The sequence below is a fragment of the Pseudochaenichthys georgianus genome, chromosome 4, assembly GCF_902827115.2.
Source record: "Pseudochaenichthys georgianus chromosome 4, fPseGeo1.2, whole genome shotgun sequence".
In the NCBI taxonomy this organism is placed as follows: Eukaryota; Metazoa; Chordata; class Actinopteri; order Perciformes; family Channichthyidae; genus Pseudochaenichthys; species Pseudochaenichthys georgianus.
Genome location: NC_047506.1, coordinates 24,001,912 through 24,025,153, shown reverse-complemented (window position 1 = coordinate 24,025,153; position 23,242 = coordinate 24,001,912). Strand labels below are relative to the sequence as shown.

Genomic DNA, 23,242 nt, shown 5'->3' with positions numbered 1-23,242 from the left:
CTGTCCATACAGGTGCGTAAGCACGAACTGGACACAGCAAATCCTGCTGCTGTTCCCCGGAGGGACCCAGCGGTGGAGGAAATGCCTCAATGTCCATTGGGGTACATGACCCAACCACCTTGGGTATAAGGACAGGGTTGGGCTTCAACAACACTCTCGTTTGCCCTGGGGTGAACCGAGTGTGTGAAAAAATATGTACAGATAGTGCATGAAAATTACTGGCTCGCCTGGCGGAAGCCAGGACCAGTAACAGCACTGTCTTAGAGAGACCTGGTGTAGGAATCTCTCGCACTCTGAATAGTGTTTATCACCCTATGAGGGAGTCTCACTGTATTCAGGTTGTACCACTCACGGGCCAGGCCCATAAGGCCAAGCATTCTGGGTGTGGGTGAAAGATCGCCCCCCCCCCGCCTGGGACAGTATGCCCCTGTGTAGCGGGAGCTGCCATGGCTGCCCGCACAGCAGCTGATAAATCTCCGCCAGCCAGTACATAGCGGGCCAGTGCGGAGCTATCAGGATAAGTGTGTGGCGTGGTTCCCTCACTCTGGCCAGAGTTTGGGGAATCAGAGCCAGGGGTGGGAACGCGTACAGAAGGCCCGAAGGCCAAACGTGTGCGAGTGCGTCCACGCCTAACGGTGCGTTTAAGTCGCATCGAAAAGAACAGCTGACATTGAGAATTTTCTTTTGATGCGAACAGGTCCACCGCGGCTCTACCATAACGCACCCACAGCTGGCTCACAATCCTTGGATGTAGAGTCCAGTCTGCATAAAGTGGTGCACCTCTGGACAGCAGATCTGCCCCGAGGTTCAACACACCTGGTACGTGCGTCGCTCTCAGAGAGAGGAGACGCCCGCCGCTCCATAAGATCAGTTTGCGTGCCAGCATGTGTAACTGGAGAGAACGCAAACCCCCTTGGCGGTTTATATACGATATTGTAGTCGTATTGTCTGTCCTCACGAGGACATGGTGTCTTCTGAGAAAAGGCAGAAAGCGTTTTAGGGTGAGGAACACCACTAAAAGCTCTAGGTAATTTATGTGCGCCCGCTGGAGGTCTCTGCTCCAGAGACCCCTCACCGGACGGCCTTCATAAATAACTCCCCAACCTGTCAGACATGCGTCCGTGGTGACCACCCATAGACACGCCCTGTACTAGAAAAGTCGGGTGCAGCCAGTGGCCTAGTGCCGTTACGCATTTCACAGTAACCATTACTCTCCGCGCGCCATGACGCCATGAATCTGAAGAGAACATGTTTGCGCAGCTGGAATTGAGCGAGACAAGCTCTGAAAGCTTTCACTCTTTCCGCTGACAGTCGGGCTGTAAAGGGCACCGAGTTCAGGTGTAAACCCAGGAAGAGTATAGTCTGCGCGGGGCACAGCATGCTCTTCTCTGTGTTTATTATGAAACCCAGGTTGAGCAGGTGCTTTACGAGGACACTTGTCTGCGTAACAGCCTCCTGCTCCGACTGTGCGAGAAGCAGCCAGTCGTCCAGGTAGGTCGCCAGGCGAATACCCTGTTGTCTTAACGGGGCTATCGCGGCTTCCGTACATCGTACAAACACTCTTGGACTGAGAGACAGGCCGAAGGGAAGTACTCTGTATTCGTAACAGATCCCCTGAAATGCGAACCTCAGATATTTCCTGTGTGGATAATATACTGGGATGTGGAAATACGCATCTTTCAGGTCGACTGATGTATACCAGTCATCTTATCGCACGAGACGCAGCAGAGATGTGTGAGTGAGCATTCTGAATTTGTATCTTTTTAGATATTTGTTCAGAACCCTCAAATCCAGTATTGGCCGAATTCCGTTCCCTCCTCGTTTGGGAACGAGGAAATACTTGGAATAAAAGCCACTCTGACTCTGCTCGGCAGGTACAATAGATATAGCCCTCTTTTCTAGAAGTGAGAGGATCTCTCTTTCTAGAATATGGGCTGACTCTCCCCGGGCTTGTGAATACAAAGTGCCCAAGAAACGAGGGGGGGTGACAGCGAATTGGATTCTGTAACCCCGTGTTACTGTCTTGAAAACCCAAGCAGATGTTGTGAGCATCTTCCACTGTGTGCTCCTTAGAGTCAGCGGAGATGTCACATCTCTTACCCTCTGAGTCTCTATTTGTTGTGTTATGGGGCCCTCTAGTGTCTGAACACGGTGGTACCCCATTTCAACAATCCCCACCGTCACTGCGCATACTTGTTAGTAACAAGTGACATCTAATATACCTCTGAACTGTAGTGGAGTAGAAGTATGTAGCATCAAAGTCAAGTACAAATATCTCAAAATTGTACTTAAGAACTGTACAGTACTTGAATAAGTGTACTTAGTAACTTCCCACATCTGAAATCAGATATGACTTCAAGTCATGTGATCATTTCTTAGTATTTGATCCTTCAACTTGGCCTGAGGAAATGCAAGGACTTCACAGTTTTCGCAACAAGTTTTGGAGAAAGCAAATCGGAGGCTTAAAAAGAGACAGGGAGGTGCATCTTCATCATCTTCATCATCTAGCTTGCAAGAAGTATAAATAGAGGATAGTGAAGGAGACACTGAGGAGGACCACGCTTCGTGTGGGGTGAGTACCAAATGCTGTCTCCTGGTACTCATTTGAGTAACTCACTAAAAAAGTTATGTGCACCCCTGGTTATTACGTCACAGCGTATACTTCAGCGGAATATCAAAACAACGGCCCGGGGTGCGAAACGCATCAATGACAGCGACCCTCTACCACACAAAATAACACCATTTATATAAACACCTATCATGACAGGGCACAGCCAAGTAACAATTAAAAATGAATTAAGTCGGCACGGCAGCCCACATTGAAAATGACTTAGGCCTACCTTTGATGATCAAATCACTTAAACACAAAGTCCATCCTCCTGTCCTTTTGGATGAAGCACTTGATGGCGGGTCATGCAGCTGATCCTTTGCCACTCCAATTTATCATTGTAACTCAATCTTGAAAATTACTCGGTTAATAATTTCGCAACAATGTCATCACTATCACTGACATGAGCCATCATGAACGAATCTATCGAATCATGAACAAATCTATCGATTAGATTTATGATTAGAAAATTATAAAAGTAGGGTATACATGTGGATATCATCCGGCTGAACAAAACGTGCATTTATCTAACAGGTTCGTTTTCCACACACCTTATTTCAAGCTATTTTCCAAAATCACAGTGTGCGGAACTTGTCATAAAGTTGGCGAAAATAAAGCCCACCCATTTAGAGAGAAGATATGATTGGTCAATTGCAGTGGCGGCTGGTGGAAAATATTTTTGGTGGGGCTATGGAAATAGGGACCAAACCATACTAGGGCGGTCCGGGGGAGACATTTTTGAGAAATGACCCCTTAAATTATGACTTCTGGTGATGTTAGAGGGGGGGGAGGATAGATTGAGGCTTAAAGATATGAGATAATCCATAATCTTCAGTGTGGTTAGTTATGAATCTTCCAAAACTGTGCAACAGTACAGTAGGCCCACACAAACTGCAGAACACTGGTGCTTTGGGAACACTCAAATGATGTAATTCCCATTTAAAATCAGGAGACTAAATACGAACATTGTGTGTGTGTGTGTGTGTGTGTGTGTGTGTGTGTGTGTGTGTGTGTGTGTGTGTGTGTGTGTGTGTGTGTGTGTGTGTGTGTGTGTGTGTGTGTGTGTGTGTGTGTGTGTGTGTGTGTGTGTGTGTGTGTGTGTGTGTGTGTGTCTGTCTGTGTCTGTGTCTGTGTCATACTTGCCAACCCTCCCGATTTTCGCGGGAGACTCCCGATTTCATTGCCCTCTCCCAGTTTCCTCCTGGGGTCATATTTCTCCCGCTGTAATGTTCAAAGGCCACTTAGTCTAGGAGGCGAGCTCGAGTATTGACTCACGTATACAGTATTAAAAAAATCAGATACCTTGCTCGTTCCATTCAGGTGCTTTATTGAGAGGTTCAATAGATCAGCTGGCAGCCGACGTGCAACATTTGCACGGTATTTAAACAAATAAACAAACAAGATCCCTCGGTCATACGGATGTGTGCGGTCAAAAACTTGTTCCAACTTCCTCTCTAGACTTCCTGCTGTGTCATGCTGGCAGCGTGATTTATACCTGAGCACGCTCCTACGATTGCTTTTTATAAATAATAACAAAATGTAAACTAGAGCTGTCCATAAGCAAGATAACACGTTACAAAACAGTAAAATAATAATTCATAGTTATTCAGCTCATTTAAGTTAAATTAAAGAATATTCAATTGGCTCACAAAACCATAATTCATTACCATTTATGGAAATGCAGGTGTAAGAGTTTATGTGCCTAAATGGCTCTTACACCCGCATTTCTCCCGATTTCTGACAAAATCTGATTTACTCACAACTGTTTCCACTCGGACTTTAATACAGCTACACCATTGTTTGGTTTCCATGGTAGTGCGTCTCTTTAGCAGTGCGCGCAACTCAAAGTTTGAGAGGGTGAGGAAGATGAAACCTGAACAAGAATCGACAACTCCACCCTCTGCTTACTCCTTTCCTGTAAAATACAGGTCCAGCCCACACATATGCTCCATGGTGCTACAGGCATTGCCCTTACAACTACAATAAGCCTGTAAATGTTAATCTACAGCTACGGCGATCCACTAGCACCGGAGTCTCCACCTGCAGACGCAGCCATCCTCGACAACTACTGTCGCGTCACCTTTGATACGAGTCCAAACAACTCACAGACACACAGGCCAGGGCGCTGACAGAGCGCCCTTTGAGCATCAGAGCGCCCTTTGAGCATCAGATCTGACGACGCTGATTGGCTGAAATTATGTTTCGGCGGCATAGTATACAGATAGCAACAGTCAGCTTGTTGGCTGCTGCTGCTCTGGCTGAGGGCTCCTTTCTACCGCCCGGACGAGAGAGGGTAATGATACACGCTGCGGCCAGGCAGGAAACATGTGACTTATCAGTAACTTTAGATATCGTAAAACAATTTTAAACGAGATTTTATTGTAGATTATACATTTTACTGATTCCAACTATATAATATTTACCTTGTTCATTAAAAATAAAAAAATAAAAAAAATATTTTAATTTATTTTTAATTTTTAATGACAATCAAACATGTGGGAAGAGGGGGGGGCGGCTACTATGGGCCACTGGTCAATTGTACTGTCATTTTACATTACTCTCTCGTTGAGTTACCCTAGCTGGCCCTCTGTGAATTTACAGCAGGACCACCAATCAGCTCCTGTCTTCACAGTAACTCGCAGAGAGGGCCAAAGGAGCTTTTTTAAATGTAACCCTTCACATTCCAACAGAAACTGAACAGGCAGATTCGAAGGATTTATTTCTTTGGAAATGTTATTTTAAATACAATTAAATCAAGTTATTTTGGTAAAACTAATGAAAAATACAACAACAAAAATATTTAAAAATAAATGACAACACATCATAGACATGTTTTTATATATCTTTATATATCTGAGACCCATAATATATGCCTAAAAATAGCATGATAGGTGCACTTTAATAACCTCTCAACTCTTGTTGATTCTCCAGATGCCCATCTTTTTCCTCCCAGTGCTCTCATCTCTGGTCCATCAGAGAAGGCTTGAAATATGTCACGTGCAAACATAATTTGAAGTACATGCTAAGGAGAACTCTCTGGGAAAGTACACTAATTAGTCAGACAAAGAGAGAGAGGAAATGCGTCACTGTCAGGAAAACTTCACAGTGAACGCACACTGAAATTAAGGTTGACCTCACAATGAATCTTGACATATAAGATCACATCTGTACATGTAATGTATGTGCACTGTCTTGTCTACTGCCTCTTTATCAAATTACCTCATGTGTCCCTCCCCTTATTCCGTCTTGTATCGTCTTCCCCCCCCCCCCACACATCTGTAGTCTATAATCTAAAGCCCACTCCAAGCAGGATCAATCCATCAGAACGAAAAGAGGAGGAATGCACACAGAGTGCTAGAGCAGCTTGTCTTCACATATGAGACAGGTTAATTGGAATCTGGGCTGACTTTACCTGGGGCTAAGAATGTCAAGGACATCTCAGTGCACGCTTGGATCAGCGGCAGATAGATAGTCTCTCTGCGTGAGCTGCAGGACTATAAATGCTGCAAAATAACATCAAAGACGATGAACCACATGTCTTATTTCTGTTTATCAGACTTTCTCCCCTTGTTTCTCTGTTCCCTCCAAAGCCCTGACACAGAAGAAAGAATGCTACTACGGGCCTCCACTTTTATCCAATAAGTACTCCTTCCCCTAGTAGTACTTATGAATTAGTAGCCAAATACTAACTTTTTAATCGCGTATAAAATGATGTGTCCTTAGAGATCATTCACCTGCTTCAACCCCCCCAAAATCATACTACTAAATGCCACAACTACTTTTTCTCAGTTCTAGAAATGTACAGACAGACAGACAGACAGACAGACAGACAGACAGACAGACAGACAGAGCCATATACCACTATTTTGTTTCTTTTGTGAGAGAACCTGATATTTAGTTTAAAGTACATTTTATTTGAATGGTGACAAACTTACACTATTAAATGTTGATCATTCTTGTCTGGACAGTTCTTAAAATAAGGTAAATATCTGCATCAAGCATGATCCAATTGTTTGAAGTCTAAACTTGTACAACTTCAGGTTTGATTTATGCCACTGATAAAATACTTTAATTCCTGCTGCTTTCGTCTTATACAGATCTTCCTTATACGAAGTGAGCATCTGGTAGCTTGTTCAAACAATTCTCCTGTCAACATTTCAGAATTTCAGAAGTTATAGGCAATTTGATTTGATCCCCTGACCAAGGTAAAGGTCAAGTGTGTACACACATGCAACTTTTCTGAAATAGGCAAGTTACAGCTTTGATGCCTTTTTTTTTCTTTTAGTGTTTGCAGTCTTCACAGCTGTTAAATGTGTGAACCTTGGTTAAACAAATACTTTAAGACGATGATGCAGTTGAAAATGTTGCTCTGGAAATGCATATCAGTGATTGAGTTAGTGCATTCCGTTTCCCCTCAGCAATGAAAATCAACGAACCCCTCTTACTCTTACCTCTTCGTACTCACATGGTATTCATCTCAATATTCCCCTTCTCTTTTGAGAAGATGTACAGGTCAGCTTCTAAAATGACAGACACAATCCGTTATTGATTTTATGTGATTTACATTTACGATATGTATCAGCTATACTTCCCATTTTTCCTTAAAGCTATAACCGCTCATTACTTACTGTATGTGATACATGTAACATGTCCTCCAACCTAGTTATAAGTCTATTGCTTTTACTCAAGCCAAAACTGCACAGACTATTCTCTGTCTCCAAATCACTTTAAGTGTGGCTGGCAGCCAACTTAACATAAAGTACCTGTGGGCATTGGGAAATAATGACAGGACCATTTGGAGGAAATCTGCTCTTCTCTGGTGGCAGTTGATTAAAAAAGGCTGTGTGGACTGGTTTCCTGTATCCTTGTCAGGCCCCATCCTTCTATAGTCCCCCTGCACTCATCTGGATCACAGCTGCCTTCTGGTACTTCCTACCAGAGAAAAACAGGGAGATCTAACCAGCATCCTGGGAGACTGACCAGTTACTTATTTTCTTAGAATTTGATTAAACAAATAATGTAATGTTATGTAATGTCCCACATTTGTTTGCCTTTGTTGTATTGTATTTTTTCTCGAGCTAATAGAAGTGCCACAATATCTATAGATATGTTATAGTAATTTCAGACCACCTTATGGTTGAACTCATTTATATGAATACCACTTTTTAGTACCGAAACCGTTTATTCTTGTTTTGGTCAAGACGTTAAAAGTGCCGTTTCATTTTTTTGCTTTACTGTAAGTTGAAATTCTTTGTGATCCAATCCTGGCCTGTTAACTTACCACTGCCTCCTCTGTCCTTTTAGGAGTGGATATCCTCTATCAACTGGGGCTTACAGCTCAAAGCAGCAGAGGCGAGAGGACAAGTCCACCATCAACTACTTACACCACTGTTCCCTCGTCTTTGAATTTTCCAGCTTCTGGATATGGGGTATTACTCGACTCAAACTCCCTCTATGAGGCTCCAGCAGGCAGTCTGTTCTCGCCTGAGATTGGCGAGGAGTTCTCTGTCGTTGTTAGCCTAAGCTCATGGCGAGCAAACAATGCTTTTCTTTTTAGTGTCAGAGATGACAGGGACAGGCTGCGATTTGGCATCCAGCTGCTGCCACGCAGAGTGGTGGTTTACACTGCTGAGAAAGCCTCCATCTACTTCAACTACAACTGGCAGGATGGGCACCAGCACCATTTTGCTGTTGGTGTACGTGCGCGCTCAGTATCCTTCCATGCAGATTGTGGGGCGGTGCAACAGCGAGAGCAGACCCTGGGGAGATCTCAGACACTGGGAGATTTTGGGGGTCTCTTCACACTTGGGAGGATGAACTCAAAAGCGGCACCATTTAATGGTCGAGTCTGCCAACTAGATATCTATCCTTCAGCCCAAGCTGCCGCGCACTACTGCAAATACCTTAAAACACAGTGCCGGCTGGCTGACACTTACAGATTGCCTTTGCCCCATCCTGGTTCAGATATTGAGGCAAATGACCGGCCTTCTGACCCCTTGAGTGTGTCTATTGTTGGAGTAGCAGCTTCCCATCATACCCCCTTAAAAGCCACGTCAACTTTAAACGTGCCACCAGGTAGTATGGTCACACAGCATCCTCAAATGGGGGATCAGAGCCATATTTCCAAATTGGATTCCCATGCCCTCTCAACCATATCCTTACCCCAGGCTGACATCCCCACCATTGCTACTCTGAGTCGACGAGCAGTTCTGGATCTATCTGGAACTATCACCACTACCAACAATGTTTTGGAAAAAGAGAGTAGCCCTCAGGAGGACACTGTTGTCTCTGAAAACAGCACAGAGGAAGAGAGCAGCTCTGGGAGCCTGCAGACTCCAGAAGCCAAACCTGGCCTGATTTCCCTAGTCAGGCAAAGTCGAGTGACGGAAGGACTCAGGAACAACTCCATCACCAGCTCCAAGGACATTCGCTCTGGGCCCCATCAGACTCATCACCTCCTGGAGACTCATCTTAGAGCCAATGGCACCACGTTGTACCGGGAGAATCACGTTGACATATCAGAACAGCACGACCTGGACGGCAACTACGATGATGTAGACGTGGGAGAATATGATTATGGATATGAGGATCCAGAATATTTTTATGACTACGAAGATGGTTTCCGTGGCGCCAAAGGAGAGCCAGGTCTTGAGGTAAGTGACTGCATTTCTGAATTACAAGTAAAGCTATGAGTGTCTGTGGAACATAATTCGAAGACTAGAGGCACAAGTCGGTGCATTGCAGCACATGTTTAAATGGAAAATATTTATACGAGGCACTTAAAGGTAATTTATGACCATCACATTTGAAATGCTATGTAAAATGTGGCTTTGTTACATACACACAGGATATATAAAAAGATATTTAGCAGGGCGGTGTAGTGATTTAGTGGTGATGGCATCAAGCACTGTTCTTTTTTCATGTATCTACAAGTTGTTAAAATAACACATCATTCCCTTGCTGAAATACTGCCAGCAACTTTGAATCGTATTATGTTAGAGAGAATATTTCATCTGACGGTTGGAGGTATACCCTTGCAAAGAAATCAAGCCATAATGATGTAATCTGTCAGGATGGCTTTGCATCTGAACATGCTTTTATAGTTTAGATTTAAAGGTTGTGCTAATGTTCCCATGAATGAAATGTGTCAGGTATGTTTAATTTAGGAGTGTGTAAGACGTCTGGACTCATCTACCAGTTTCCATAGCTCACTTTCAAAGTGCTTACAGGTATTTAGGTGGAAAAAGGCTTTGCCAGCACTGAGTCGTTGCACTTATTTCCACTTTTCGCACTGAACTGCAGTATTGTGAGCATGATATCGTCCAAGCCTGGAGTACTCCGACCACTTTGATACGTGCATGCTTTAAAACATTGATCAACCGAATCAGTGGCCAATCTGTGTCATTGCATCTATGTTTAAACTTGGAAAAAAAACCTGGTTTACTTCCTCATGGGAAATATTTCATAGTTGTGCAGCCAAATGACTAGAAAGACACATGGCTTGTGCAGGGTGAAAACATGCGCCTGGTTAAACCCAGCAATCCTGCCAGTTTTTTTTCTTCACCTAAACCCTCTGTGTCGAAATCCCAGGTGTTTTGAGAGGGACCCATTCTGGCTTTTGAAATCATTATCAATCAATCAATCAATCAATGTTTATTTATATAGCCCAATATCACAAATGTTACATTTGTCTCAGTGGTCTTCACAGTGTGTACAGAATATCAGTATGACAATACGACACCCTCTGTCCTTAGACCCTCACATCGTACAAGGAAAAACTTCCAAAGAAAACCCAGTTTAAAGGGAAAAATGGGAGAAACCTCAGGGAGAGCAACAGAGGAGGGATCCCTCTCCCAGGACGGACAGACGTGCAATAGATGCCGTGTGTAAATTGAAAAGATAATACATTTGCAACATAGGTAGTCCAAATGTTTGGAAATGCATGTGTGTATAATAGGAAGATGAATCCACGAGGATATCCATCCAGGACCTATGATCCAGGACCACAGCCACGACTCAAGATCCAGCGCTCGCGATCCAGGACACAGGACCGCAGGATCATCCATGACTCCGGATCCCAGCGTATATAGACACCAAAAAGAAAGACATTTGGGGAAGCTGGGTTAATCGGAACATGAGAGTACACGGGTATAGACAGAGAGAAGGAAGAAGTAAGATGTCCCCCGACAAACTAAGCCTATATCAGCAAAACTAGGGGCTGAATCTAATCAGCCCTAACTATAAGCTTTATCAAAAAGGAAGGTCTTAAGCGCACTCTTAAAAACGGATAGGGTGTCTGCCGCCCGAACACAAACTGGAAGCTGATTCCACAAATGTGGAGCTTGATAAGAAAAGGCTCTGGCTCCCATTGTACTTTTAAAGATTCTAGGAACAACCAACAACCCTGCATTCTTGGAACGCAATGCCCTAGTAGGACAGTAGGGTATAATGAGTTCTTTAAGGTAAGATGGCGCCTGCCCATTAAGGGCTTTGTAGGCGAGAAGAAGAATTTTAAATTCTATCCTGTGTTCTATAGGGAGCCAGTGTAAGGCAGCCAGAACAGGAGTAATGTGGTCCCTTTTCCTAACGCTGGTTAGTACACGAGCCGCAGCATTTTGAATCAGCTGAAGCGACTTGATTGACTTCTTGGTACTCCCTGATAATAAAGAGTTACAATAATCCAGCCTAGAAGTAACAAATGCATGGACTAGTTTCTCTGCATCGTTTTGAGGCAAGATATGCCTGATTTTTGCAATGTTACGTAGATGGAAGTAGGCGGTCCTTGAAATTGATTTTATGTGGGCGTTAAAGGATAAATCCTGATCAAATATAACACCAAGATTCCTTACAGTCTCACTGGAGGCCAAATTAATGCCATCCATAGTTAGTATGTCTTTAGATAATTTGTTTCGTAGATTCTTCGGGCCAAGTACAATAACTTCAGTTTTGGTCGTGTTTAACATCAAAAAGTTTAAGGTCATCCACGTTTTTAAGTCCTTAAGGCAGTCTTGAATTTTATTTAGATGATTAATTTCATCAGGCTTGATTGATAAATATAGTTGAGTATCATCCGCATAACAATGAAAGTTTACAGAATGATTCCTTATAATATTGCCTAACGGAAGCATATATAATGTGAACAAAATAGGTCCGAGCACTGAGCCCTGTGGCACTCCATGGCTAACTTTGGTTTGCGTGGAAGATTCATCGTTATAATTAATGGGACCTGTTTAGATCAAGTTTTTTTATTCTGAATTATAAAAATGCTTCAGAATAAATATAAAGGCTTGAAATAGAGAGTAAGGTTTTGACTTCAGTTAGTCATCATTGCTTCCTTAATGCATTCTGGTTATCTCTCAGTTACCTGCTCTGTTAAAGCAACCCACTGTACGTCAGGCGGCTTGCTTATTGACTGCATGTTGGGTAATATTGAAGTGGCATGATAGTGTCACACAATGCTATAAGTTCTGATGACTAATTCTACACTTTAACTACAAAGAAATGTGCCTTTTTGAATTGCCTATGGGAAAATATTTAACATTTCTTGTCAGCACAGATGAAGCATTTATCTTACATCTGTTTGTTGTGGTGAAGGCGGTGGTGTGCTCACTGTTTCCATGTTTCTTTGTGTGGGAGTCTAGAGGAACACACAGCTGTTTCTTTATTCATATCTCCATCTGTGCCAATCTACTGCTCTTTCCAGGGATGAGGATGCTCAAAGGCATTCTATCCAAATGTTTTGCTGTAGCAAAAAATCTACAATATCAAATATCAATTTCATAAATACAGTATAACAACAAAATATTTTCAGGTGTGAATATGTTTTTTAAGTGTTTTGTGACTATGGCTCGCCTTACAGAGCAGTAGAAAACCCTAAAGGATAAATAGCTTCCTTGAAGTACTTTCCTACTGACTCCTTAATGTTGTCCATTAATTACAATTGCTGTTCAGCTCTGTAATCTTGAATAAACCTCTAATTTCAGGGACTTCTAACACATTTTTCAGAATAAAAGGATTTGTCCTGCTATATCTGATATATATAATTTGAACAAGATATACTTTGTATCTTTATTTAAAATCCCCTAATCTTTGTCTAATATGATCATGATGTTGTTTGTCCTAATGTCTTTTTGAATCTTCATAGTCTCCCTGAAAGGCATTTTCTTGTCAAAACTTTTAGAGGAAGTCAATTTCCACTGCAGGTCAGAACTGACACGTCTGTGCCTGTACAAAGCAGTTGGAAAGATCAAATGTGCTGGCAGCAATTATAGCAATGTAATGAACAAGCAGCATGAGTTAGGAATGACATACTCAGACGAAAAACCCCTTTACTCCACAAGGTACTATACACATGTAACAGTGAAGGTGGATCCAATGGTTTTCAAAATGTAGCTCTGCCTAGTTAGAATTTAAAGACATTTGTTAAATAATGTTAGATGTGTCCTTGACTAATTTACAAGGTCAAAGCCCATTGTTGAAGCCTTGGTCATTTATTGATCCTCCAATCTGTTTAACAAATACATGGCTCTTTGATGGACACACCACTTTTTACTAAATGTAACTTTTAATAAATTATATATATATATATATATATATATATTATAAAAAACCTTCTACCAAAACACAGAAAGAAACATCAGATTCCATTCAGCATGAGTCTTTATACCGGGACATGTCATGCTTTTGTCACATATGTTTCATACTATGTCTTTCAATGACGAAGGATTAAGTTAATCCCACGAGTCGACCAAAGGATGATGTTGTCAGTCTCATCTCAAGAATGTAATTTGAGCCTTCTGCTCAGAATTCCTAATAGAGCTTTTAGTTGAAAACAGTTGGCTTCTGTCTTTGAACTTCATAGCTCTTACATAAATATAGCACATATTCTTCATTGCAGAGGCCTGGACAGTGAACTGCATGTTATTGCTTGTCATTAACATACTCTATCTCTCTTTTCCCCCCCTCACTCTCTCTCTGTCTCACCCACTCCCTAAAACATACCCTTCTTTTTCTCCCTGTCCCTCTGTCTCTAATTTAGGGTCCTCCTGGTCCCCCCGGTTTACCTGGTTCTTCCGGAAAAAGAGGTCCTCGGGTGAGTAAATTGCGCTAAGGTCACGGTACAATACCAGATTTAAAAAAACAAAACAAGTCTTATCTATGGATTAAGAATAGTAGTATGACCGTTTCACTAAATGTGACAGTGGCAAAATATAAAAAAGGGGATGCTTTTATGACTAGCAGACGTGTTTCTTTTATAAAGTAGAAAACTGCTGTTAAACTTTTATTTAGGATGGTTAGTAAACATGTGCCAAGAAAGACTAATCCAAGATAATATAAACACAAATACGTTTTTGCTGGTCATAAAAGGAAAATACAAATGAAGAGAAAAGTCAAGGACAAAAAGTGCTGTTTTGTTTAGATTTAGATTTGCATAATCTTTTGAGATACCGGCCACTCAGGGGCCATCATAGGAGATACAGTATTGTTGTTTGATCACTGAGTCACTAACAATGGGTTCAGATCAGGCTTCTTGGCTGCACTAACACAACCACAAAATACCTTTTTTCCTTTTCATCTTTTGTTAACGCAGTTGTCAGGCAATTACCTTTGTTTGAACCATATTGTATCTACCGTCGTCACAGTCCTGCTGTCGGGAAAGAGGGACATTTTTGTGGTTAGCATTATTAAACTCAAGAACAAGCTCAGCTTTGTGAAGGATCATGATAATTAGATAGTTTGCCTTGAGGATACAGGCAGCATTGTTTATTTGTCAGCACCTTTGGAGCACCAAAGATGAGTGACCAAACTGTTCCAGATGAAACAAGCTGCAACCAGCAGAGGCTTTGGCGGCACAGGCTGCATTTCCCATCTGAACTTGAGACTACACTCTAAGCAACTGTTGAGTCTTTAATGATGCAATGCTGCGTTCATGCCGCAGGCCCTGAAGGCATCTTTAAACAGAACAAGACATATTATCTACATAATGGATGTGGTATGTGCTAGAGAAAAGGTGTATAAAAAGTTCTCTCATGGTTGTTGTAGCAGTCTTCGCTGCACAGCAATATCTTCTGGCGAATATAACTCAGAGATTGTTTATAGACAATGTCAGTGTCTCTTGGAGACGATAAACATAACGTTTGATTACCTTTTTAGACTGTTTTGAAAACCAGCTGCATCAAACAATGACTCTCAATCAACTGAATAATGAGTAGTAACAAATCATTGCACATTAACACAGAAAAATGTTGTTAGTACATATTTACGTACAATTTACACTATATATCTGTCTGTTTTTAGACAATAGTTAACTGTTTGCATGAATTTAAAGTTACAAACAGTTGTAGCATATATTGGCTTCTTTTTCAATTTCTATTAATAGTAAAACATCTCTTCATTAAAACCGTTTAAGATGTTGCATTGTTTTCATCATAGCAGCAATATATTATTATTTAATTATTTGTAATATTTACAATTGCATCTTTTGCTAATTGGACTAAATGCAGCCTTATGTTCTGCTGTATTCTTCTTAACAGAGAATGACAGGCAGACTGAAAGGCAGATGGACAGGAAGACATGCTGGTAGACAAAGAGGTGGCAGACAGTAAAACGTGTTTCGAGTAAAAAAGGCTTGGAAAGCACGTAGCTGATACAGAACATACTCTCAGCCCATAGGCTAAGTCATAAAGTGGAGACAGAGGGAGGCCTTGCAATCATTATGTGGTGGGAAGCTGGGGGCAGTATGGATACTGAGGTGGTGTCTGCTGCCTCAGCACAGAGCAGCAGACTTATTTTGCTGCCTCTAATTGTTAACGTTATCAGACTATAAACCAGGGCACCCCATTTGGTGGTGGCATTTGTCATGGAAACAAAGTAATTTATCAGAGGTGCTTTTACTGTAAACAATCTCTGAAGGGGAAGACAGTTTAAGAATGTAGTTGGGGATTGATACCCTAATTCATTATTTTACGCAGGAAGAGGTTGCAATACATTTTCATATTGCTGTTTTCAACACTCTTAGAGAAATGTTGAGACTGTGATAAGGCCAAATACATCTCACAATACACAACATTGCAATTGAAATAGGTCGATTTTGTTTTCAAGGAGTCAACAAAACATTTTGTTGGTTAAATACTAAGACTCAGATTACCCACATTAAAAATAACAGTGAGAGAATTCCAAAGATTGATATTTGTACTGTAGTGCAAAGAAATTGTGTGTGTGTGTATATGAATGTGCACATCCAGTTGTGGGCATATATGTGCATGTATGGTTATAAGTCCTTAGTTCAACACAAATGTGCTAATTTTCAGTAGTCATTAATGATTTGTTATTAAATTATTTGCTCTTTCTAACACTGTCTTCATCTTTTCCAGGGTCCCGTTGGTCCAAATGGAAACCCAGGACAGCCTGGACCACTTGGGCCCAAGGTGAGAGGCCTTCTTTAATTATACACGTAAACAGCTAAAAAAACATTTACAGTATAGAAAATGGTGATACAATGAGATTTGGCAGAAAAGCCTCTGCTGTTTGAGGGAACTTTCAATGAATATGTAGAAGTGGAGGGATCTACAACAGAAATGGTTAACAATGTATCAATGTTAAGTATATTGCAAACAACCGATACTTGAAAGGTACCGCGATACCCTGCCGTTAAAAACGTTACGATTCCTCCGTTTCATTAGTATCGGTCCTTTAAGAATGACGGGGGAAATACTCCGGTGAGAAAGCGCCGTTTTAATAACGGAGCGTCCACACTACAGCTCCAAAAATAGCTTGGAGCTGGGCGTGTCTGGAGCTTGGGGATTTTATTCAAGCAACACGGCCAACAACCAATCACATGAATCTCCCGCCCCCAACATACAAAGCAAAAACCCCCGGGGATTGTATGGGAGCAATATATATATAAACTCCCCAAACAGGCGAAAACCTACCAGTTTCCCCCACTGTCTCTGCCACCTCCCTCCATGCCTGGTTCCTCCGGTTTGTATCCCGGTAGGTGAAGAGGGTATGGTCATACAAAACCGGGTGATTCGCTACGGTGATAGTTAGTTTCTCCTCCGACTTTTTTTGAAATATAGAAATGAACGGCGGGATATCTCTCCCAGCTTAGACGCGGTTTGATTGGCTACAGCTTCAGCTGTCAGATTTTGGGAAACGGGATTTGATTGGCTGGCGCTGGCTACTCCGGCGTCCAGGCGACCAGAAGTTGAACAATGTTTAACTTCTGGTCGCCTGGGACGCCTGAGACGCCTCGCTCTGCTACCCACAATTCAGTTCGGCGAAAAAGCGCGGCTACGTGACGTCACCCCATTGAAAGTGAATGGGCAGCTTGGAGCAGCTTGGAGCTTTCGACGCTGTAGTGTAGACGGGCCGAGCCGTGTGTGTTCAGTGCTCTGCTTCCACTCCCTGCACTGCAGCCGTGCCTGCAGTCCCTCCCCTCTCAAGCACGCTCTAAGTCCCTCCCCTCTCTCGTGCACGCTAGCTGCCAGAGCACGTGAGAAAGCGAGAAGCATGGCTGCAAGTGGGAGTGCAACTGCCGCTGTGCCTCGGCTTGTTGACAAAAAAGTTGTTTATAGATGATGCTTAATTGTATTTAATACAAATTCTAGTCATTTATTGTTCTCATTGTTTAAAAGTGTGTGTTATGGTTATGGTTCTGGTGTGAAATAAAGCACAATAATTACATTTAAGACTGTTTCCCTTTTTTTAAGAAAAGTATCGAAAAAGAATCGGAATCGCAATTCTTGACTTGGTATCGAAACCAAAATGTTGGTATCGTGACAACACTACAACTGATACTAAGCAGTCAATACAGGGTTGAATGAAGTGGTCTGCCTGAACTACTGTCATGCTTTATTGAATTTTTGTATTATTATGATGGAAATATCAAGGTCCTTGCTTGGTCGAAAGATGATGTAACAATTATAAATACCATGGATGATGAACAGTGTTGTGCTAGTTACTGAAAACCAGTAACTAGTTACCATTACTAGTTACTTCATTTCAAAAGTAACTCAGTTACTTTACTGATTACTTACACCAAAAAGTAATGCGTTATAGTGAAAAGTAACGTTTTAGTTACTTAAAAAAAGGGCTCCCATTATATTAATGCCCTTATAGCCTTCATTTCAGTACTGTTATTGCATTGGAGAATAATACAATCTGTTGATCAACTTGACATGCATTATATGCAATCTGGATAGCATCGATATTAGCTGGCTTTACATTTTTGTATATTCTTTCTCCAGGTAGTTGGAAAAAGTTTTACGTCCCATATGCCGTGTGCCGCCCGGACATGCTATCATGCTAACTAGCTCCCTGAAAGCGGGTGACTCCACTGTAGCAATAGCCTGCATGTGTTCTACAACATACTGTGCAATGGCTTTATCGACTTTCCCCTGGCGAGCAGTCCCTTGGTTAAAATCCAGCCGCTGTTGCTTCGGTGCAGGTGGAGGTGGAGTGGCGTCGGCTGAGTCTCTGTGGTGTTAGCTACTAGCTTCGTCCCAGCATGTTGTTTTTGCAGATGTTTTAAGAGATTTGAATGACTGGTTTTGGCAGTAGATAGGCTCTTTGACCCGCCAGGACACAACTTACATTTAACTAAAACGTTCTTTTCTTTGTGCTCGACAAAAGTGAAATAGTGAGAATATCTCCAGGTGGAGAAACTAGACTTGAGCTCCGCCGCCGCCATGATAGTCTTGTTAGTAAACAACACAAACACGCCCACAGCCCGTCTCCGCATGTGACACAGGAAGTACAAGTACTTAAGTACATTTACTCAAGTACTGCACTTAAGTACAGTTCTCATCTCTGTTCACCTGGCTGTTGACTATATAAAAAAACTAACGGAGTAACGCACCATGTAGTAACGGTAACTGAGTTACTGAATTTAAAAAGTAATGCGTTAGAGTACTAGTTACTGCCAAAAATAACGGCGTTACTTTGTAACGCTTTAGTCCCAACACTGATGATGAGGTGGATGATGAGGTGATATTTTGAGTACTACACTATTTGGAAAATTGAAGGATACCCAACCTTGCAATGGGATGATGGATAACAAAAAATACACATATGACATTTACATTTTTTACTTTAAATGTTTAGTTGCTGGATTAAACTCTGAACTTTGATTTAGAAAGATAATTATGTATTTTTGACTTTTCTTATGTGATTATAATTGATGTTTGATAACATGAACCCAAATGTAATGTTATGCCAGATTCATAAGAAAATAGATGTGCAAAGTCAATGGGGATGTATTATTTTAGGTCAGGGCTTTACACCTTAATGGAATTCTAGTTGAACCGCTGATAACGTTTTGTGCTTTTTTTAATTCAAGTAAATCAGAATGATGCCATTCACGTAGAACATTTCGGGCAGTCTGCACGCAAAGTAAAAGTCTTCAAAGTCATGTACTTTCTAAATCTGTAAATTCCTAAGAGGTGGTGATAAATGTGAAAGCACAATTGTTCATAAGGGTCTAGTCGGTTGGATTTCTGAGTCATTATAGTGAAATTAAGATTTCAAAGATGGGGATGACAAGTCTGATATTGTTTCACTGCCTGAGGAAGTGTACTGTCACTGTACATACTAGCCTGCCAATCACCAGCCAGAAACAACCAACAACGGGAATAGCAATGTCATTACCGCAATAAATCAGAGGACATTATATCTAGCTTGATGCTAAATGCTAAGTCATTGACCCATTTTGTAGAGTTTTTTGTAAATGTTTCAACTGATAGCCATCTCCTCTCCCAGTCTTGCAGAACATCAGGTTCTTTTTAGTCATATTGTTGACTGTTATTGTGCCTGACTCTTTGAACATTTGTCTTTCCTCTCAGCTAGGGTTGTTTTGTAGACTTTATTAGGAGCCCTTTGCAGCCTATGTTGCTTTCTTTACGAAACACTTGTAGTGATGCACTTTATTGTCCTTAAATCCTTTTCACTCTGTAACTGTAAGTCTACTCTACTGTAGTCAACGTTTTTTGTTATCAAATGGCATCAATTATATCCGAGAATTACGTACAGTTCCCTAAAGAGCCAACTCTGCTGTTTAGAGCGTGCACAATTTGGATTCAACCAGACAGCCAGATGTAGGCTAGAGTGATAATAACGAGTGATTGTGGGATCACAGTAAAACAGGAAAGGCTTGAGGAGACAGGGGTGGTGTTTGGCCGAAATGACATATCCTAGATCCTTTTTGCCACATGGCATCATTTAACTAGTCCCGACTCATTGGTCATGACTCATGACACTGACATCCAAGAAAGAAAGAAAGAAAGAAAGAAAGAAAGAAAGAAAGAAAAGACACCTTTTTCTTAAATGAACATGGTGCCATATGTAAAGGATACATTGCTACAGTGGAGCAAGGATGTGGTCAACTCCATGCAGATGGATGTGGTGACTGGTACTGTATGTCTACCACAGAGTGACTGCAGGGGAACACTGATGCTTCACCTTACCCTCACCCTTTAGTCTGGATTGCTCCTCACTGGGTATTGTAGTTATTACATATACTGGATAGCTAAAGATGAGACAAATATTTTAAAGTAATTTCATCATGAATGTTGTTCACTTTGTCTTCCTCATCCCACACGCATACAAAGAAGAATGCTCTTGTTTCCTCCTTGATTAGTCAAACCGCACAGGCAGATGGATGGAGCTTTTTCTGAGTAACCTTTGACTTTGCTGGGACACTGTGCACATTTGGCTGAGGGTGTTCCATTGATCATTATGAAATATGAGGCCACCTGCTTGCTCGCTGTTCCTCAAGCCTATACACCCACATATGTGTGTACAAATACAAAAGCAAAACCACCGTATCTAATACCGTTGTGACCTGTCAGTGAGTCATTCTTACTCCCCCAATCCCTGCACGGAACAGAGTTTGAGAGACTCTTTGTCTTAGTTTGGGAAAATATATCGCCTGTTGAAATGTTATTGGTCACTAGGACTGATGCAGAGGAGAATAGTCCCTGATGCTGAGCTGAGTTGAAATGTGAGTCAAGCACACTCTGAAATGTCATGACGATGTCCCTGCAGAGCTTAAAGAACCTTTCAATCTGCTTTATGCACTGCTGACTGCTTTTTTTTGGTTCTATGCTCTTATGTAATTTTCCCTCTCCCACCCACAAGCTTTTCTATGCCTCACTGGCTGTCAGTCAAAACAATAGAAACATGATGCTAAAAAGCTAATGAGGAGAATGTACGGAGCTAACGTTTCCAACAATGCCTTAGCACAGGGGTGTCAAACTCAAGGCCCGGGGGCCAAATCCGGCCCGCGACTTCATTTCATGTGGCCCCACAAGAGCTTGAAAATAATATAATATGTTTGTTATACGGTTACATTCCGATTTACAGTAGCACGTTGCCCATAAACTACATGTCCCACAATGCATCTCAAATTTTCTTCTAAATATGCCTTTTTTCTCAGAATTTACTTTTTTTCAAAATGTTACTTTCTTTTTCAAAATGTCATTTTTTTTTATTTGTGCTTTTCTTTTTAAATCATTTTGTGACATGCGCACTGAAGAGACTTGCCATTATTTGCCCTAGACTTCTGCTTCCAGACGTAGTTAATTATGAAGTTATTACCCTATCCGATAATAATCCAATGCAGAGGCAATAATGTAATATAATACATTATTTTAAATATATTAAATATTTATATATGTATTTTTATATAGTCTTAAAGTTACACCCGGCCCTTTGAGTGCAACCATAATGTGAATGTGGCCCGTGATGAAATTGAGTTTGACACCCCTGCCTTAGCACTTCACACCAGAACCATGCTATTTCGATAGTACATTTATTATTCAGAATGTGGACAATAAACTGTGTGCAATACCCTTTTCATGGCCTGTATGTATTTCTTGGCATTTAAATGTCACTTTAAAATGCCTTCATGTGAATTATCATCAGGTTGATAGAGAAATGTTCGTGTACTGCAACAGCTCTGAGTTAAACCACCGATTGATTTTCAGAAAGCAGCTTTAAGGGCAAACATGACAACATTCAAATAACCATTTTTAATCAGTTGTGATGTCAGTAGGTGATTGATTGCTTAAGACTCTTCTCACTCTGTGACCCTGTTTCTATTGTAGGGTTCAAAGGGAGATCCCGGGCTGTCTCCAGGCCAGGCTCCAAAAGGAGAGAAGGTAAGAATTCCTAAGGCTCCCTGGTCCTCTGTGCTCCTTGCTCTGTTTCTCTTAGCCTCTTCTGAGTGTTTACTTCATTGAGGGTAATCTTGAGACATTTTACCTCAGTCCTCACTTACACTACCATTAGTATCTGCTCACAACTGCTTTTTCCTCTGCCCTTGATTTCTCAAAAATATCCTAAAATGATCCTACATCAAAATCCAACCAGCAAGATAAATCTGTCTCTGTATGTATGTATTCTCGCACATTTTGAAAAACTTTGATCTAAATCATACCGTCTAATCCATCTATTGATTTGACGTCATTTAGAATGTCCAAATTCCGAAACTTCCTCTTAATTCCTTTACTTCTTTTCAGACTTATTCTCTCAGACGTATTTGTCTGCTGTCACACAGCTGGTCTCTCTTACTCTCTATTTAACAATCTCCATCTTGTTTCTTTTTCTATAAAAAAAACATCACCACAGTAATGATTTTTACTGAGCAGATAAAGCTCTTGAACTAATTAATCTTCAAAAGTATTTTTCTCCTTTCAGTTTTAATGGTCTGTGCACTCATAGAAATCCCCCTAAGATAAACTGTCATCTCCTCTCAGAGCCTTTCCGGGATTGTCAAAATAATGTCAAATTTTAACTTGAAACCAAATATAGCATATGTCCGCACAATATTTATCCAACCTCCCCCTGATGTCTTCCACATAAGTTATTGCAAACCTCTTATAACTCTTTGTAACAAGTCTTTTTACCTTTTGTAATGTTTAAGCCATTCCATATTTCTACCTCTCTGAGCTCCATTGAACCTCTCACCTCACATCCAATCCGATTTTTCAGAATCGCCCAATACTGCTCATCATATGGTTTCAATTAGAAGCATCTTGAATAAATAATTTTTAATATAGACAAAGGCTAGACACTGACTGAAGTACAAAAGCACTTTTAAATTGTCCCTCTCACTCACCTGTGGAAAATCCACCGCATCAACATTGCCCTGTTGTTCATTAATCACTGATGCACCCTGTAGGAAAGATTCAGTGTTAAATCATCAATTCTAATTAGGTTACTTTTGCCTGGGTTATGTGCCAGAGACCTTAAGCAATGAGATTCATTTCCTTTAATAAAACTGTGTTCTACGGTGTACAACTATTCCTTGTTAAAATGCCTTAATAAAGCTTTTCCAATTGGATCAACACTTTTCTTTTTACATACATCTTCATCTCTGTACTTATACATGCTTATACATTTGTTATCTGTTTCAACAGGGCGACAGAGGTCCGCCAGGTTTGCTTGGGCTGAAAGGATTTCCAGGTCCACTGGTAAGATTTAAGTTATTAAACTATTCGTGTTCAAAACAGAAGAAGAAAACTCAGAAGTTTTATTGCCAGAAAATAAAAATGTGTAAGGGTTGTCCATATATCTCAGCGTATATTTTACTTTTGAAACAGCGCTTTACTTCTGTCTTTACATTTGTGGAATAAT

The 23,242-nt window shown here is 41.2% G+C and overlaps 1 protein-coding gene across 1 annotated transcript in view; it reads left to right on the top strand.

Moving 5' to 3' along the window:
• The window catches only part of LOC117445899 (collagen alpha-1(XXIV) chain-like), a 102,123-nt gene that overhangs the window by 24,169 nt on the left and 54,712 nt on the right, over window positions 1-23,242 (top strand). Inside the window, exons 3-7 of the mRNA XM_034081836.2 lie at window positions 7,913-9,261; window positions 13,647-13,700; window positions 15,982-16,035; window positions 21,712-21,765; window positions 23,026-23,079. Coding sequence (XP_033937727.1) covers window positions 7,913-9,261; window positions 13,647-13,700; window positions 15,982-16,035; window positions 21,712-21,765; window positions 23,026-23,079 — 1,565 coding nt within the window. The remainder of the gene's footprint in view (window positions 1-7,912; window positions 9,262-13,646; window positions 13,701-15,981; window positions 16,036-21,711; window positions 21,766-23,025; window positions 23,080-23,242) is intronic.